This window comes from Onychomys torridus, chromosome 20, assembly GCF_903995425.1.
Source record: "Onychomys torridus chromosome 20, mOncTor1.1, whole genome shotgun sequence".
NCBI lineage: Eukaryota > Metazoa > Chordata > Mammalia > Rodentia > Cricetidae > Onychomys > Onychomys torridus.
In genome coordinates, this window is record NC_050462.1 from 36834566 (window position 1) to 36854080 (window position 19515).

Consider the following 19515-nt stretch of genomic DNA (forward strand, 5'->3'; position numbering starts at 1 on the left):
CCTTGAGACCTTGTTCAGCTTGGGGATTCCAAGACTGGCTGGACCACTGGTTCCCGGACCTTCCCCTGTGTGGTGTAGCAGTCTTTCCTCCTGCACAGTGCCTCTGGGCTCCTAGACTCATACTGCCTCTAAGCAGCTGGCATGTAGGGGTGCGCTGGTATTTAAGGACAGCTGACCCCAGGCAGTGCAGCTGAAACCTGAGCTGTGCTCCAGGCTCCAGGGCATGTGCACAGGACATGGAATCGCCCTGTGTAGGGGAAGGGGTGCAATTTTCTAACTCATTTGTTAAGTAACATGGGCCAGCAGGCATCCTACCAATTTCCTATTCTTAAATATCTAAGTACACTAAACTCAGGATATTTAATACTCGATTATCTGAAGGTTACAGCAAACTCTTCTGGATTAGTTCTGAGGAAGTGAAGACTGGGTAATTTTTATTCATTTATGTATTTTTAAATGTATTTTAATAATTTATTTTTATTTTAAGTGCACTGTGTTTTTGCCTGCATGCATGTCTGTGTGAGTGTGTCAAGTCCCCTGGAGCTAGAGTTACAGACAGTTGTGAGCTGCCATGTGGGTGCTGGGAATCAAACCCAGGTCCTCTGGAAGAGCAGCCAGTGCTCTTAACCACTGAACAGCACCTTCATTTATATTTTTAAAGAAGTGTGAGTGTGTGTGTGTGTGTGTGTGTGTGTGTGTGTGTGTGTTTGCCTGAGGAGGCCACAGGAGGGAGTCAGATGCCCTGGTGCTGGGTTGCGGTGGCCCGTGACAGGAGTGCTGAGGCCAGGCTCGGTCTTCTGCAAGGGCAGTGCCCTTAACTGCTGAACCACCAGTGCTTGTAGAATACTTCGTCATTCCTTGCTTTCCATCTCTCAACAGATTCCTGACTACTTTATGGCTTTAATTATCTAATCTAAATGAACAATTAATCAAAACTATACATCAATATACTCCTCGAGTTTTGGTATTTTCCAACATTTGGATCTTTCTTCCACACAAGCCTGCATCAGAAGAGAAAGGTTTGGCTTAAGGAACCCACTGAAACATTTAAAATTATGCTGCAGAGTTTTATTATGAACTTTAGAAGTACACTCTGAGGGCTGAGGATTCAGTGATACTGTGCATGCCCAGCATGTGTGAGGCCTAGGTTCAATCCTTCATACCACGAACAAACAAACAAAAAGTCAGAAGTGGACTCTAAAAGTCCTGTTATTACAGGGACACTTTGCTCAGCCTGGAAGGAGGGGACTAGACCTGCCTGTACTGAATCCACCAGGTTTAAATGAATTCCCAGGGGAGTCTTGGCCCTGGAGGACATGGGAATGGGGGGGAGGGGCTGGGGGGAAAGTGGGGGGGGGGCAGGAGGGGGAGGACAGGGGAACCCATGGCTGATGTGTAAAATTAAAACACATAATAATAATAATAATTTATATATATATAAAAGTCCTGGTATCAGTAGCAGCATCAATCAGAGGCCCTAATTTAGCTCTGCCCTTGTCAGAAAAGAGAAGCCAGAGAGGTAGGAAAATGTAACAACTAAGTAATTAAAGAAAAAGCATAAAAGTGCTAGAAGGGGTGGCAGAGGAAGACACCGGGCATGCCCCGAGGAAACGCAGGACTCCTGGCTCTCTTGAGGGATCCCTCTGCAGATGCAAAGCTGAGCTACCATTCTGTCACGTCTCAGGATCGGGCCTTGCGTGGTTTGAGTGTGAAATGTCCCCCATAGGTTCCATGTGTTTGAGCACTGGGCCCCCAGAGGGTGGAGCTGTTGAGGAATGTTCTGGACGCTTTAGGGAGGTGGGTAACAGGGTGGGTGAGAGCTTGAGGTTTTATAGCCTGACCACACTTCCTCCTTCCTAACTGTAGACAAACCAGCTGCCTCTCACTCATGCTGCCAAAGGCTGTACCCTCAAAACTGCAAACCCAAACAACCATCCTCTCCTAAGCTGTTTCTTACAAGGCATTTGGTCACACATGAGGAATGTGACGACACACCATTAGAGCAAACGTTAGAAGGGAAAATGTTTGCAGTTTCCCTGAAAAGGAAAACGGTGGGCGTGCATGCATCTGCAGACGTCCTGAGGTCTAAGAGAGCATGCCAACCCGACAGTAATGAATAACAAGCAAGGAGGCTCAGCTGGGAGGAGGTAAGAAAGGAGGAGATGGATCATGTTCTTACACAATTAAAACAATGGAAAACTATAAACACACAAGGATGTGCAGGATAGCAGAAGTCATTTCTCTCCACCATTTGAACCCTGGGGATTAAACTCACATCACCAGGCTTGGTGGCAAGTGCCTTTGCTGGCTGAGCTCCCTCACCGGTTTGTTAATATTGATTATTTTTAAAGCTTTAAACAAAACACACGGACTTACCTCTCTGACATCTACCATCCATCCTCCATCAACAAATAACAAGACGTTGTACATTTTCTCCTTCACATCAGCAGTTAGGGCATCTAAATGTCCTTTCCAGATATTATAATCCATCTGCAGAACAAACAGAGCAGCTATAATGGACTGAGCAACATTCCTCTCATTCATTCATTCATTCATTCATTCATTCATTCATTCACTTTTTGGTCTTTTTGAGACAGGGTTTCTCTGTGTAACAGCCCTGGCTGTCCTGGATCTCGCTCTGTAGACCTGACTGGCCTCAAACTCACAGAGATTCACCTGGCTCTGCCTCCCGAGTGCTGGGATTACAGGTGTGCCCCACCACCACCCAGCAACAAGAACAGCCTTAAGAGTTGATAATTCAGATATGTATATAAAGAAAAACTATTACAAATAGCACATAGATAAAATACTAAAATATTAATTTAGTAAATAAATACTACTGTCTAACGCATTCCTTCCTTCCTTCTTATTTTGTTTTTCTGAGACAGAATTTCACTATGTGTAGCTCTGGCTGGCCTGGAATTCAGTATATAAAACAGGCTGGCCTTGAACTTACAGAGATCTGCCTAACACTGGCTTCCCAAGTCCTGGGAATAAAGGTGTGAGCCATCATGCCTAGCAGCAATTGTCAAGATTAATCATCTATGAAAAAGTCAACATGATTCAAAGCAAATGTGTAACAGGAAAATCCCATTCGAATCAGAACATACATGGTGAAGGCCCCTCTAAATACCGTATTTTTAGGACTAGAGGCTCATCTCAGCCTCACACTGACTTACCTCATATTTCTTTTCTTTGTGTTCAAAAGCCACTTTCTCTGTGAAAGTCGGCTGAGGTATCAAGGTAGGTTTTTGTGGAGCCGAGTTCATGTGCTTAAACCACTCATTGAATGTTTCATGGGCCTCCTACAATGCCAAGCGAAACAAATGGAATACACATTTTACATCTTGATCTTTGTGAGACAGGGTAGCTGGAACTCACTATACAGCTCAGAATGGCCTCAGAGGCACGACAATCCTCCTGTCCCAGTTTCACTTTTATTGCTCAAAGGGCCTTTAAAAGTTCTGGTTCTTAGACATAATTCTGAGTCAAAACCCAGGAATAAGCAAATGTTCTATGAAGTGGCAAGCACCCATAAGGCGTCTGCGCTGTTTCTGGAAGCCCCTCTTAGCCCGGCCCCTCGCTCAGGTGTCACAGTCCCTCTGTGAGGTAGGCGTGCTTACTTAGCTTCTTGATTAGCCAACTGGCTTTTTCAGGCAACGACAGAATTCTATCCTCAAAACTTAGCCCTACTCCGTGTCCTGCCAAGAGCAGCAGCACAAGGCACACACACACACACACACACACACACACACACACACACACACACACACGATTGTAAAGTCGCAGGCATAGCATGCCGATGACAGGTCGTGACATTAACCCCTGGAGTGAGTCAGCACTGCTGTCACAGGGGACCTTAGGTGAATCAATCACCACTTTTGGAAAAAGTTCAGAGAGATGGTTCAGTGGTTAAGAGCATTTGCTGCTCTTCCAGAGGACTCAGTTCCCAGCACCCACACCAGGCAGCTCACAACTGTCTGTGAGTCCAGCTCCAGGGATTCAGATGCCTCTGGCCTCCACAGGCACCGGTATTCACATGCACATACCCACCTGCAGACGTATACACCTACACATAACTAAAAACATATACACCGTTCAAGTTCCAAGAGTGGCCCAGGAACACCACCCAGGCTGCGGCTCGCGGTCTCACCAGATAGGCTCTGATGCACAGGTGCTCCCGGATGGCGTTGTCATCCTCAGCAGGAAGCGGGCTCTCCATGCCTTGCTCCTCCCACTGGTTATAGATTTCTGCGATGGAATCCTGAGGGATCTTCACAAACACTTCTTTTGCAGCTTCATGTTTCTTTGATGCTGTGGGAAAAAAAAAAAATCAAAATATATGGACTTCTGCGTACGTACTGCTGATTAGGCTGGCCTTGAACTTAAGAGATCTGCCTGCCTCTGCCCCCTGAATGCTGGCATTAAAGGCGAATGTCACCACACCTCATCTGTGTGCTGGTGGTTTACAGTATCAAGTCACTGATTGCAAGGTCTTGGGGAATCTCTCTAGTGGGCTGGCTCTTTCCCAGTGTAAGGTAACACAAAGTTACTTTCACATACATCTATGTCTTAAAGAAATCACATTTTCCAGTCTGAGGCTATGCCATCATATACAAAGCTGATTACTACAGTGAAATTTACTACTAAATGGGTTTGGTTTCACAATACAAAGCCTGATAGAATAGCTGGTTCTCTCCCTTTTTGTTGGGAACACCAAAAACAAAAGAGAGTAGGTGGCACATTCTGCCTGAGGCGCTGGCTGTGGCAGGCAGCAGACTAGAAACTGTGGGCTGCATCTTCTCCCAGACACACACCCTGCTAGATAAGCCTTCCCAGCACTGGGGAAGCCAGTCCTCTCAAGGCTTAACCAGTGATATGGCAAAGCCAGAGTTCCAATCTAGAAGAACATCTGTTTTTTGGAGCTGAGGATCGAACCCAGGGCCTAGCAAGAGCTCTACCACGAACATATGCACCACACCCACAGTCAGGAGCAAGCGCAGAGAAACAAGTGCATGCATCACACGCACAATCGGGGGTGCAGAGAAATGAATGCATGCATCACATGCACAGATCGGGGGAGCAGAGAAATGAATGCATGCATCACATGCACAGATCAGGGGAGCAGAGGAATGCATGCATCACATTCATAGTCAGGGGTACAGAGAAACAAATGCATACATCACATGCACAGATCAGGGGAGCAGAGAAATGAATACATGCATCACATGCACAGATCAGGGGAGCAGAGAAATGAATGCATGCATCACATGCACAGATCAGGGGAGCAGAGAAATGAATGCATGCATCACATGCACAGATCAGGGGAGCAGAGAAATGAATACATGCATCACATGCACAGATCAGGGGAGCAGAGAAATGAATGCATGCATCACATCCAGTCAGGGGCACAGAAAAATGCATGCATGCGTGCATACTCCTCTTGCTTGCACTCAGCTCAATTTCTCTACATCAGTACAGTTCTGGAAGCCCTGCCTAGGGAATGGTGAACTACTTTTAAAAGGTCAGCTATAACTGCTGGATTCTGTAGCATTATGTTTGTCTTTTTTTAGTTCCTGTTTCTAGGATGTCACAAATTTGGTATCAGAGTTTATAAAACAGTTTTGTTTGTAGGATGCAGTTTATATTAGGATGCTACTAAATAAGGGATTCCTAAACTATTCATAAAGTAAATTTACTTTGAGACTGACTGACATGAGGAAACCTCTATGAAGAGTATCTAGACGGGATTCCTTGCTCAGTTGTTTGTGCTAGCACACGGCCTGATATCTGGGGTCCAATACCATGCCCCTCTTCACGGGGACTCTCGGCCTTTCCCATGCACATGCAGTGTGGTCCCTTGATCGACTGTTTCTGTCTGGAGATATACTTCAAAGTTTTTGCTAAAAAACTACTGACTTGAGGCTGTGGAAGTGACTCAGTGGTTGGGAGCACTGGCTGCTCCTCTAGAGGATCCAGGTTCAATACCCAGCACCAACGGCAGTTCACAATTGTCTGTAACTGCAGCTTCAGAGGATCCATGGCAACAGGCACACATGTGGTGTATACACACACACACACACACACACACACACACACACACGCAGGCAAAATACCCATATACCTAAAATGGAACAAATCTTAAAAACAAACAAACAAACAAACAAAACCTACTGACTTGAGAAACCAAAGTAACTTGTGCTTTGTAAGAGTGAGGACCTAGCTGGGGAGATGTCTCAGTAGGTAAAGGTGCTTATTGTAAAGCCCAAAGACCTGAGTTCATCACTGGGACCAACACGGTGGAAGGAGAGAAGTTGTAGGAAGAGTAAGTTGTCCCTTGACCTCCATACATGTACCATGGCACATATATACTTCCCAGCTCAAAACCAAAATCAAAAACTAAACAGATATAGCAAGAACAAGCACCTGTCCCTGACTACGGACAAAGGTCAAAGCTGTAACTTCAGTGTCATGGACTGAGTACTGAGTATGCTAGAGACAATCAGCATGAGCCTGTCCATATCAGGCTACTCAGTGTTTACTTGCTTCTTTATTTTCTATCACATGTATGAGTGTTCTGCCTACATGTATGTATGCATATCATGTATGGACCTGGTACTCAGAGGGGTCAGAAGATCCCCTGGACCTGGAATTATGGATGGCTGTGAGCTGTCACATAAGTGCTGGGAATTGAACTTGTTTCCTCTAAAGAGTAGCAATCTCGGGGTTGGGGATTTAGCTCAGTGGTAGAGCGCTTGCCTAGCAAGCGCAAGGCCCTGGGTTCGGTCCTCAGCTCCGGGGGGGGGAAAAAAAAAAAAGAGCTATCTCTTAAGCCCCAGGAAATAGTTATTGAATGAATGGATGACTGAGTGCTATAGTCACCTCAGACGGCTTTTCAATGGGTCAGCAGATCACTGAGGATGCACAGGTGGAGGCAACTGATTGTTCAAGAGCACCTTGCTCCCTGGTACTGATGTAAGCTTAAAGTCCTCACCAAGTGCCCCACTTTACCATTTATTTCAGTTAAAAACTCACAGATTTGATGAAACAGTGTAAGAGCAGGACCCACCTAAGAACTCATGGATCTGATGAAACAGTGTAAGAGCAGGACCCACCTAAGAACTCATGGATCTGATGAAACAGTGTAAGAGCAGGACCCACCTAAGAACTCATGGATCTGGAAACAGTGTAAGAGCAGGACCCACCTAGGAACTCATGGATCTGGAAACAGTGTAAGAGCAGGACCCACCTAGGAACTCATGGATCTGATGAAACAGTGTAAGAGCAGGACCCACCTAAGAACTCATGGATCTGATGAAACAGTGTAAGAGCAGGACCCACCTAGGAACTTCCTCATGATGGCGTTGCCTTGCTTCACTGCCTCTGCCCTCTGTGCAGGGTCGAACACCAGCCAGTCAATCACATCCACCTTTATCCGGTCCTCCTAATCATCGGAAGCAGAGAAAACCCATTTGATTTCAAAGCCATTTTACAAACGAGCAGAACTTATGATGCTCTCTAAATGGAAACCGTTTTCCCCACATTATATAAAGTTATGAAAGAAGCCATCTTCCCTCAGTTTGTTCTACTCAGCAGCTCTCTACTAAATTACTGGAGAAATCTCACTGGCCTATCAATGTGGAATTATTCACTGTATGTCTCGCCAACTTAACTCATCAGCTATGGGATGCAGGAAATAACCCTAGGGGTCACAAACGCTAGGTGAGCACTCCATCACTGAGCCACACTCCCAGCCCCCTGCTGATGCCCTTCTGAGACTTCATCTTTCTTCCTAAAGACAGAAGTCAGCAGCTTTTAAAGCATCCAGCAAAACCTGATGAGCAAAAGCTAACACTCAGGTCTGCTCTATAGAACACTTTGTAGACGATTCCTACTGTATGATTTATGTCATGGTGATTGGTTTAATAAAGGAGCTGACTGGCCAATAGCTGGACAGGATAAGGTTAGGTGGGAGAGCCAGACTAAGGATACTGGGAAGAAGAACGGCTGAGTCAGAGGAGTGGCCAGCCAGATGGAGAGAAAGCAGGACATGCAGGATAGGTAAAAGCCACAAGCCTCAGGGCAGCACATGGATTAATAGAAATGAGTTAATTTAATTTGTAAGAGCTAGTTAGTAACAAGCCTGAGCTATTGACCAATCATTTATAACTAATAGTAATTCTCTGAGTGATTATTTGGGAGCGGCTGCCAGGAAAAATTCTGTTTATAACCCTTCTTGAACATAATTAATTATTTCAATAAAATCTTAAAATTGCTGCCAAATTTTGTCCTTTAAAAGGCCTTGGAGCCTGGAAAGATGGCTCAGTAGTTGATTCCCAGAATCCACACGGTGACTCACAACTGTCTCTAACTCCAGTTCCAAAGGATTCAGCACCCTCTCATGGCCTCCTTGGGTACCAGACATGCACATGGTGCAAACACCCATGCACATAAAATAAAAATGTTTTTTTTTTTTAAAAAGAAAAGAAATATATTTTAAAAAATTTAGAAGGCCTTTATTAACATACAGTTTTTAAAAGACAGTCAGAAGCCAGTGTATTTTAAGGAAGGTGTTCACCAAGGAATAAGAAGATAAACTATAAGTTATATGAAACTCTCATCCCCCCCTCACCCAAATTACCTCAGTAGTGCCAGTATCTAGGGATGGAGCCAGGTCATGGTGACTAAATTCACCATTATCTTTCTTTCGAATATTCTCAACTACAGTTTTTGTTATTGTTGCAACATCCAAATCTAAGGAATTTTTGAAAAATGACAAAACAAAAACCAAAGAGTAATTATTAATGTGAATATTCTCTAAACAATTACAACAATTTGGTAAATTTGAAACAATTCTTTTCACATTTTTGGCATTGAGGATTGAACTGATGGCTTTACAGAGGTTGGAAACGCATTCTGCCATTCAGTTACATCCCCAGTTACATCCCCTTCTTAAAGATGTAACACATAGGGCCAGGGAGACGGCTCAGCAAGTAAAGGTGCTTGCCACCCATCTGATGACCTGAGTTCAATTCCCAGGACCCACATGGTAGGAGAGCAAGAGCAGGCTGTCTTCTGATTTCCACATGAGCACCATGGAGCCTGAGCATGTACACACTGCTAAAAATTTATTTTAAATACAATACATACATTTGAAAAACATTACAGGAAATATCAGAATTCAAAAAGATTTTAGGCTGGCTGTGGTGATTTGTGCCTGTAATCACAAGGTGGATGAGTCAGGGGGACTACTGAATCTGAGGCTAGCCTGGGCAAGTTCCAGGCCAACCTGGGATATATACTGAAAATTTATTCTCTAAAAAACAAAAGCAAGGGCTGAAGAGATGGCTCAGCGGTTAAGAACACTAGCTGCTCTTTCAGAAGTCCTGAGTTCAATTCCCAGCACCCACATGGTGGCTCACAACCATCTGTCATGAGATCTGGCGCCCTCTTCTGGTGTACATGCAGACAGAATGCTGCATACATAATAAATAAATAAATCTTTAAAAAAACAAAAGAAAGCTGGGCGGTGGTGGCGCACGCCTGTAATCCCAGCACTCAGGAGGCAGAGGCAGGCGGATATTTGTGAGTTCGAGGCCAGCCTGGTCTACCAAGCAAGATCCAGGAAAGGTGCAAAGCTACACAGAGAAACCCTGTCTTGAAAAACCAAAACCAAACAAACAAACAAACAAAAAACAAACAGGAGCTCGCTTATACAGCAGCAGACCAATCATGGAGCTCGCTCGCTTACGCAGCAGGAAAACAATAGAACCTGTCTCACAACAGGGTGGAAGGTCAGAATCCATATCTAAGTTGTTCTCTGACCTCATACCCACTGTAGCATGTTCATGTCCTGGCACGCATATCCCCCTTTCTCTTTCTTATATATATAAATACAATATTTTAATGTGAATAGATGTAGGGGATAAATATGTTCAAAATACCTAGAAATATTCATTTAAAAATGTCATAACAAAACTCATTGTTTTATATAATATACACCTAAAAAGAAATGATAGATGGACTTTTTTTTTTTTTTTTTTTTTTGAGCTGAGGATCGAACCCTGGTCCTTGCGCTTGCTAGGCAAGCGCTCTACCACTGAGCTAAATCCCCAACCCGTTTGTGTGTGTGTGTGTGTGTGTGTGTGTGTGTGTGTGTGTGTGTGTTTTCCAGTTCTTTAAAACAGGGTTTCTCATGTAGCTCTGGCTGTCCCGGAGTGCTGGGATTAAAGGTGTGCACCACCACTGCCCACAATAGATGAAATTCTTTTTATTTATTTATTTGTCTGTCTGTCTATCATCCATCTGTCTGTCTGTTTATTTATTTGAGACAGGGTTTCTCTGTGTAGCTCTGGCTTTCCTGGAACTCACAGAGCTCTGCCTACTTCTGCCTCCTGAGTGCTGGGGTTAAAGTCATGCGCCACCACTGCCCGGCAATAGATGAAACTCTTAACTACTTTTTACCTGCTTCCTTAGCCAGCTCCAGGCACTGGTGCCGTTGCTCAAATTCTGTAACACCTTCCAGAAACAACGCATACTGGGCCACGGCAAGGTCTTGAGGCAAATGAGAGGTATAGAATGCGATGAGGTTGGTATGCTTCTCACTTATTAAAAGCTAAGAGACACAAAAATCAAAGTAGACCAGACAAGTTAGCACTACTTTGAAAATCCAGTTTGCTTCAAAATTTCAAATATATTTAGGAAAGACTCATAGATATGTGTTTCAGATCACAATACTTGTAAATTCTAGGAATGTATTTAGAATAATTAATTCCAAGTTCTCTATGGGGTCTGGTGGCTTCCAGACTATGTGGTATTAAAATAGTATCTTTGGGGGCTGGTGAGATGACTCTGTAGTTAAGAGCACTCGTTGCTCTGGTAGAGGACCCAGGTTTGGTTCCTAGCACCTATACAGCAGTTCACACCCATCCATTACTCCAACATCCGCTTCCGATCTCTAACAGCCCCCCCACACCCCCACCCCCCGCCCACACAAACATGCAGGCAAAACACATATACATAAACAAAAATAAATCTTAAAAACAGTACCATTTTGATATTTGTTTCCATTAAAATAGAAAAAAAAACAAATTATAGATTCTAAAAGCTTACTTGTATATATGTCTTTAAAACTTCAATGGAAACTTCTTCCTTCATAGGAAAAAAACATAATCCAGTTATTAACATAACTATTTATAGGTATAATAATATAATTTCTAATAAAAATTCTACTTTTAACTGGTTTAAGAAATTTAATATTTACACTAAGTGGTACCTACCCTAGCTAAATGCTTACCAAAGATCATGTACTGCCTCATTTCACCTTAACATAACTCTTTTTTACTTTAAAACAACACCTCTTTTTTTTAAACATGTATTTATCATGTGTGTGTGTATACAACTTGTGGGGGGTCAATTCTCTTGTTCCATTATATGGGTTCCATACAATGCTTGACTTGCTGAGACAGGTCACTGCTCTTGCCATAACTCTTTGTGAGTAGATTCTGTCCCCACTCTACAGAGGAGGAAGGAGATCTTACAGACCTAGGGTAGATTCTGTCCCCACTCTACAGAGGAGGAAGGAGATCTTACAGACCTAGGGTAGATTCTGTCCCCACTCTACAGAGGGAGGGAGTTCTTATAGACCTAGGGTAGATACTGTCCCCACTCTACAGAGGAGGAAGGAGATCTTATAGACCTAGGGTAGATACTGTCCCCACTCTACAGAGGGAGGAAGGAGATCTTATAGACCTAGAGTAGATACTGTCCCCACTTTACAGAAGAGGAAGGAGATCTTATAGACCTAGAGTAGATACTGTCCCCACTTTACAGAAGAGGAAGGAGATCTTATAGACCTAGAGTAGATACTGTCCACACTTTACAGAGGAGGAGGGAGATCTTATAGACCTAGGGTAGATTCTGTCCACACTTTACAGAGGAGGAAGGAGATCTTATAGACCTAGGGTAGATTCTGTCCACACTTTACAGGGGAGGAAGGAGATCTTATAGACCTAGGGTAGATTCTGTCCACACTTTACAGAGGGAGGGAGGAGATCTTATAGACCTAGGGTAGATTCTGTCCACACTTTACAGAGGAGGAAGGAGATCTTATAGACCTAGAGTAGATACTGTCCACACTTTACAGAGGAGGAAGGAGATCTTATAGACCTAGGGTAGATTCTGTCCACACTTTACAGAGGAGGAAGGAGATCTTATGGACCTAGGGCAGATTCTGTCCACACTTTACAGGGGAGGAAGGAGATCTTATAGACCTAGGGTAGATTCTGTCCACACTTTACAGAGGAGGAAGGAGATCTTAGATACACAGAATCACACACTAGAAGTCACCTAGTAAGGATCCGAATCCAGAGTCACTGCAAAGTTGAGCTTTTCCACTGGTCATCACTGCTGTTGTACATACTTCACCAAAATGTCATCAAACATTTAGAAAAATGAAAAACAGAAAGGAACAGGAGGGTTTCCATTCTCACAGAATTTACTTTGGTTCCATTAGCTTAGTGGGCACCAACGAGGGCCAAATGCTTCAAAACTGGGCAAGCATCAGCGTTCTGTGGCCGCCACAGGAGGTGGTCCTGATGACAGGCGGCTAACCGCAAGCATGCAGAGCTGGAAACACAGTCCCCGGTTACTTACTTTGGTCTGTAGTCCCAGGGTGCGGAAAAACAAGATAAGGTGAGTCATAAAGCGGAGGAGGTGTCCAGGTAGATTGCTTCTGCTCTTGGAAAGCCATTTGCTAAATTCATCCATCAAACCTACGGGCCACCAAAGGTTCAACAGTGAGAACACATCAGAGAGAAAGAAGTATCCCAAGGACACCCCAGGACCCTACAGTGTCTGAGTGTCTCACTGCCAACACCCACCACGAGAGACCTGGGTTCAGCTCAGACTTGGCCTTACAGTAGCATGTAAACATGGCTGCACTTGAGGAGGAAGTATAAGATGCAGTGAGTCATGTGTACTCCATCAAGAACAGTTATTACAAAGATGACGACCCATAAATGAAGAACTCAAGCAAAGCAAAATCAAACTGCATCTTACCATCGATGTCTCCCAGGATAAGGAATTTCTGAACTATATGATAATGTTCTTGATTCTCTTCCAGAACTCTCTGAAAAAGTTTTACATTGCCATCAGTCTCCTGTGTTCATTTTGAAGGATGTATTCACTGTTACACTGAAAATGTCAAAGTTTGATGGGACATACACGAAGCTAAAAATGAAGGGCTTTAGGAAGATCAAAAACATGGGAAGACTGCTGCCTTTAGAATACATTCATGACTGCACAAGACCTTCCAATAGACAGTCTAATACCGGGAATCTTATTCTATGTATTGTCTTTGTAAAACACCCACTTATTTATCCGGTGTGTGCACATGCACATGTGTGTGGGCATGTGTGCCACAGTGCCTCTAGAGGTCAGAGGACAACTTGTGGGAGTCCACCGTGTCATCCACCATGCGGGTCCTAGAGGAAACGCAGTGGTCAGGCCCAGCCTGGAGTCTTTACCTGCTGGGCCACTTGTGGGCCCCAAACTTACTACTCTTACTGTTTTCTTTTGTACATTCAAAACATTTGCTCTATTGGCACTTAGCTCAATTACATGGCATTAGTCAAGGCTGTTGTTTCCTTGCAGATGGAAGTCCAATTCTGCCAGGACCATTCTCTTACATAATCACCCTGCTTCCTGTGAAATGGAAGGTCACACCTGATGCCTTTCAGACACGCATGCATGCTTGCTCTAATTTAGACCTGAGGGTCACTGATCGGCTTACCCCACGGCAACTGTACACCGCACTGCTGTGTGCTCACCGAGAGAGGAAGTGTTCCTTGCTCCTGCTGCCTTTTCAGAATGTTTTGCTCATTCTTATTTATGGTTCCACTTACAATTTTATTTTTCTCCGAAAACAATCTCCCCAAATTATGAGGGTCCTTATGTTAATTTTAGAATGACTGATACTGTCATGTCTTCTCATTCAGAATTATGTTTTATCTATTTTACTCATGTCTTTATGTCTTCCAATAAAATTTTATTGCTTTCTTTATGAGAGAGAGAGTAACCTGAAACCCTTGGTTAATTTTATTTCTGGCCTTTTGGTTTTAGTCATTCCCTTAAAGGAGACTCTTTGGGAGCAGAGAGCTATATCCTCTCCTGAGTAGTTATAACAGGCACAAAACGCTACGCAATTCTGTTGTCTGCTACTCTGACACACTAGCCCACTGATTCTGGAACTCCTTCAGTCCGAAGTAGCCACGCTCACATCCTGTCACATGTAACGTCCTCTACCCTTGAGACACTTACTTCTATTCCTGACTTGGTTTTACCTACTCATAGACTTTCCAGAATATTTATATACTGGTCATAAACCTTGGGCAGAAAAAGCATTAATTTCCTTACTGTACAAATATAGTCCACCGATAATAAAGAAAAATAAAAACCCAAAGAAAATAGTTATAGGACATGAACAGGAATTTTTAAACAAATAGGCGCCCACCACAGAGACGGTTCAGCAGTTAAGAGCAGGGGCTACTCTTTCAGAGAACCTGGGTTTGATTCCCACTACCAAGATGGCAGCTAATGACTGTAACATGAGCTCTACGGGGTCTGACGCCCTCTCCTGGCCTCCACAGGCACTGTGTGCACATGAAACACGCGCAGGCAGGGAAAACACCCATAAACATAAAATACAGACAGAGGGAAGGAAGCATACTCAGCCCTGCTCCCTACATTGAAAGGTTGGCAAAAATATCAAGTGTTACGTTCAGGACTGGAACGAATGCATACTTCAATAACTACTGTGGTAATAGTCATTATATAATCGGACACTTTCCTGTTTGCATGTTTCTCCTTCTTTTAACTTCAATTTTAACTGTGGAGCTTGAAAACGCACCCCATGATATTTGTGAGTAGTTTAAAAACCTGAGACATAGCAGCTGTTCATAGGAAGAGGATATTGTGTTCTCTAACCCAGCGACCCTGGCCTTAGAGAGACAGCAGGAAGTTCATACATCTTCACACACACAGATGTTCTCTACAGCACCAGAGTCAACCTGAGGATCCTCTAGAGGAAACAGAACAAAACGCAAGACCTCCCCACCAGTTCTCCAGAACATTCTGTATCTGTCAAAAGACCCGTGGAGGGAATGACTGAGAACAGAGTATACCAACATGTACATGAAGACACTATGGTAAAAACCCACCACCTTCAATGTTGCCTGAGAGAAAAGACACATTCTAAAGAAAGAGAACATTAAATCCAAGTGTCATGGCCCACACCTGAAATTCCAGCATCTGGGAGTCTGAAGCAGGAGGATTACTAGGAGTCTGAGGCCAGTCTGGGCTTAATTGTAAGTGCCAGGCAGTTAGAGCTATTCAGTAAGCCCTTATCTCTCTTAAAACAAACAAACAAAACCAAACAAAAACTAAATAAAAAAAACGAGAAAGTTGGCTAAACTACAGTAATCAACTTGGAGAGATTATCATTAAGTGGAAGAAACAAGCTGTGGAGCAATGTTGTGGAGCAATGTGATCTGAAACCCCAACACCGCACTGCAGTGTCCACACCACTTACACTTATTGGGAAGCCATGGAGAAAGCTACAGGATGTATGTGTTGGTGTGGTTTACGTCTGAGGAATAAGGACAAGAGGTTGAGGAGTCACACAGGTCTCACTGGCACATGTTAGGGTTGTTTTATTATTCCAGGTACATACACATTACTTTAGATACCAGAGGGAAAAAACTAAGGAAGTGTTTTTCTTTTTGTTTTGAGACAGGGTCTCACTATGTGGCCCGGCCATTCCTCAGACTCACAGCGATGTCCTGTCTCGGCCTTCTGAGTACTAGGATTACAAGAGGGACCACCAGGCCCTATCCAATAAGTATTATTTTAAGGTCTCTTATTTTGGTAACAGTAAAGAAAGGACGAGAAACGAGACTCCCACACTCTCCCCTTTCAGCTACAGTGCACAACTGCATGCATTAACTTCACATGCTTCATGTAACACTTACCTTTTTATCAGTGGCTTGAAGTTCTTCAAAAACCTTTTCTAAGGTCCAACTGCAAGAGAGAAAAAACAGAAGGGACAGAACTGGTGATGTGAACAGTGATGTACACCAGGGCTTCCCAGCCGGCAGAGCACCCTGACCCCAAAGCCGCCACACTCACTTCGCTTCCATGTACTCTCTAGGGAGCTCTTCTGGTTCATCCAGCGTCATTACCGATGTCCGAATCTCCTGCTCTACCAGGCTGTCCACCATCACCCGGAAGTAGGCCCATACTGTGTCTTCCCAGGTGTCACAGACAGGAAGAAGCTGTTCATCCATTCCAAAACACAAACACAGTCAACAAAAAAGAAAAGGAAACCAATTATATCCACTGATAAAGACTTTAAAACCATCTTCTAATGACAGAAAACAATGCAGTTAAAAATATACACCAAGTAACCTTCTTTCTCCCAAACTAGAGTTTTTTTGGTTTTGTTTTTTTAAAGATTTATTATGTATACAGTGTTCTGCCTGTATGTATGCCTGCACACCAAAAGAGGGCGCCAGATCTCGTTATAGATGGTGTGAGCCACCATGTGGTTGCTGGGAATTGAACTCAGGACCTCTGGAAGAGCAGCAAGTGCTCTTAACTGCTGAGCCATCTCTCCAGCCCCCAATCTAGAATTTTTAAGAAGTTTGTATGATTAAGACAAATTCATGGTCACACTGACTTCGCATGTTAAATTATGACAGCATCCCTCAGAACAGCTGTTGAGATGTGGGGGACAGTGGGGTTATGAGGAACACACACATATGTGGCTTAAGTCCAAGCAGGCACTGTGCCTCAGCAGTACATTTCTAGATGGACCTCTGGGTATAGAAGTCACCAGCAAATGGGTGCTACAATTCTTCTTTAGGAATTAAAGTCTGGCTTCATTTATTTAATCATCACATAAGAGCCAGGGGCATGCCTATAATCCTAGCACGGAGGAGGCTGAGGCAGTAGGATCATGAGTTCAAGGCTAGCCTGGTCTACAAAGCAAGACCAAAATACTAAACCCCCCAAAATACTAAACAGCAAAGAAGCAAATGTGAGGCTGGAATAAGCCACACATCAAGGAGAAGAACATCAGAGAAGCCAACACTCAACCCCCACACAGAAATAAACAGCCGACAGCCATGCGCACGTGGGAAGCATCACAACAAGCAGGCCGTGCCTGTCCTGCTTTCTGACGAGCTGTGCACGACTGCTTTCGGGAATCAGCCCAAGTCTGCTTCACAGAATTGCAGGATGGTTAGGGATAGGCTTTATGCCACAGTGAAGGTAAACACCACGGTGCTGCATACCTGCTTCAGATTCCCACTCAGTGCTGCGTAAATCGCCCTTTCGTATTTATTAAAAAGTTCCTGGAAGACAACAGATAGAAGGAATTGAGGAGATTACTTTTTTTTTTTAAAGATTTATTTATTTATTATGTATACAGTGCTCTGTTTGTATGTATCCCTGCAGTCCAGAAGAAGGCGCCAGATCTCATTACAGATGGTTGTGAGCCACCATGTGGGTGCTGGGAATTGAACTCAGGACCTCTGGAAGAACAGTCAGGGCTCTTAACCTCTGAGCCATCTCTCCAGCCTGAGGTGATTACTTTTGAGGGTTAGTTTTCGTCCTAATTCTCTAGACCTGGTCACTAGTGCCTAGGCTTCAGTGACAGACTGAGAGGAACAAACAGGAAGAGTTTTTTAGTTTGATAAAATAACTCTGAAATCTCCAGGAAAAATAAAAATCAAACATTTAAATCTCAAATGAAAGCAAGGCCAAGTCCGGTGTGTATTTTGATTATTTATAATAAAATGCGCATCTACACAGAACCCAGGCAGGTGTCTGCTCCTCCAGCGTCTCAGCAGTAATGCTCCTGCCGCCGGCCTGGGACACCAGCACGGCCAGGTGCCATCTGTTACAGTGATTCCGACGCAGTTACAGCCACCACTTTCCTCTGAGGGCTTGTCAGTGGCATTCCAAGACTTCCTGTCCCAGCAGGGCACAGGGGCCCCTTTCGACTCCCATCACTGCCATCACAGGCAGCCCTCGGCAGGGTGAAGAAGCCTGACTGACGGGCTCCTCATCACGCCTGTGACTTCAGTCCTGTCCGGTCTGTCCTGCACGGCCATGCCACTCTCCTGCATCACTGTCGGTCTGTCCTGCATGGCCATGCCACTCTCCTGCATCACTGTCCGGTCTGTCCTACACGGCCATGCCACTCTCCTGCATCACTGTCGGTCTGTCCTGCATGGTCATGCCACTCTCCTGCATCACTGTCGGTCTGTCCTGCACGGCTATGCCACTCTCCTGCATCACTGTCCAGTCTGTCCTGCATGGCCATGCCACTCTCCTGCATCACTGTCGGTCTGTCCTGCATGGCCATGCCACTCTCCTGCATCACTGTCGGTCTGTCCTGCACGGCCATGCCACTCTCCTGCATCACTGTCCGGTCTGTCCTGCATGGCCATGCCACTCTCCTGCATCACTGTCGGTCTGTCCTGCACGGCCACGCCACTCTCCTGCATCACTGTCGGTCTGTCCTGCACGGCTATGCCACTCTCCTGCATCGCTGTCCGGTCTGTCCTGCACGGCCATGCCACTCTCCTGCATCACTGTCCGGTCTGTCCTGCACGGCCATGCCACTCTCCTGCATCGCTGTCCGGTCTGTCCTGCACGGCCATGCCACTCTCCTGCATCACTGTAGGTCTGTCCTGCATGGCCATGCCACTCTCCTGCATCGCTGTTGGTCTGTCCTGCATGGCCATGCCACTCTCCTGCATCACTTGCTCTCAGCTTTCTGACACCCGACTCAACAAGCAAATTCTGGTCTTTCCTAAAACCACGTGCCCGGTTTATTGTACTGCTCTATTTATTCACTCTTTGACAGATGTGAAACTGTCACCACCACTTTCATTGCTTCTAAAAAAACCTTTAGTTTTCATCATCATCATTAGTGTGTGTGTGTGTGTGTGTGTGTGTGTGTGTGTGTGTGTGTGTGCACACGCCACAGCGCATGTGTGGAGGTCAGAGGACAGCTCTGTAGAGTCAGTCCTCTCCTACTTCTAGGTGGGTTCCAGGTACCACACAAGGGCCATGCAGCCTGTGCCACATACAGGTGCCTTTCTCTGCTGAGCCATCTCTCCAGGGTTGCATTTTATGCACCACTAATGACATTTTCCAGTATTTTCTTGTAACCCCATTCTCCATAAACTCCCGAGATTTCCTGCACGATCCTGCATTCTGTCACGATTGCAGGAATGTGTTTATCATGTGATAACAGAACTGGTATTTCCCTTATGAGCTTTTTATCCAGCCTCATACACCTCCATCCCGTTAGCTTCCCAACCCATGTATTTACCTTCCATTCCTTCCTATTAAGTTTTAAGGAGTTAACAGGGATGTCTTCTGAGAGCAAGCTTTGAGGTGCGCCCACTAGTCTTCTCTGAGCTCATGTGGTTTGTCCTTACACTT

The 19515-nt window shown here is 44.7% G+C and overlaps 1 protein-coding gene across 2 annotated transcripts in view; it reads right to left on the bottom strand.

Annotated features, from left to right (window-relative positions):
* Nup107 (nucleoporin 107) overlaps window positions 1–19515 on the bottom strand; it is a 41665-nt gene that overhangs the window by 1424 nt on the left and 20726 nt on the right. For both annotated transcript variants that reach the window (XM_036170127.1, XM_036170128.1), the window contains 12 exons: window positions 17352–17411; window positions 16186–16331; window positions 16029–16077; window positions 13060–13129; window positions 12655–12773; window positions 11113–11151; window positions 10465–10615; window positions 8642–8754; window positions 7342–7444; window positions 4154–4314; window positions 3180–3305; window positions 2377–2490 (listed from right to left, as the gene is read on the bottom strand). In XM_036170127.1, coding sequence (XP_036026020.1) covers window positions 2377–2490; window positions 3180–3305; window positions 4154–4314; window positions 7342–7444; window positions 8642–8754; window positions 10465–10615; window positions 11113–11151; window positions 12655–12773; window positions 13060–13129; window positions 16029–16077; window positions 16186–16331; window positions 17352–17411 — 1251 coding nt within the window. The remainder of the gene's footprint in view (window positions 1–2376; window positions 2491–3179; window positions 3306–4153; window positions 4315–7341; window positions 7445–8641; window positions 8755–10464; window positions 10616–11112; window positions 11152–12654; window positions 12774–13059; window positions 13130–16028; window positions 16078–16185; window positions 16332–17351; window positions 17412–19515) is intronic.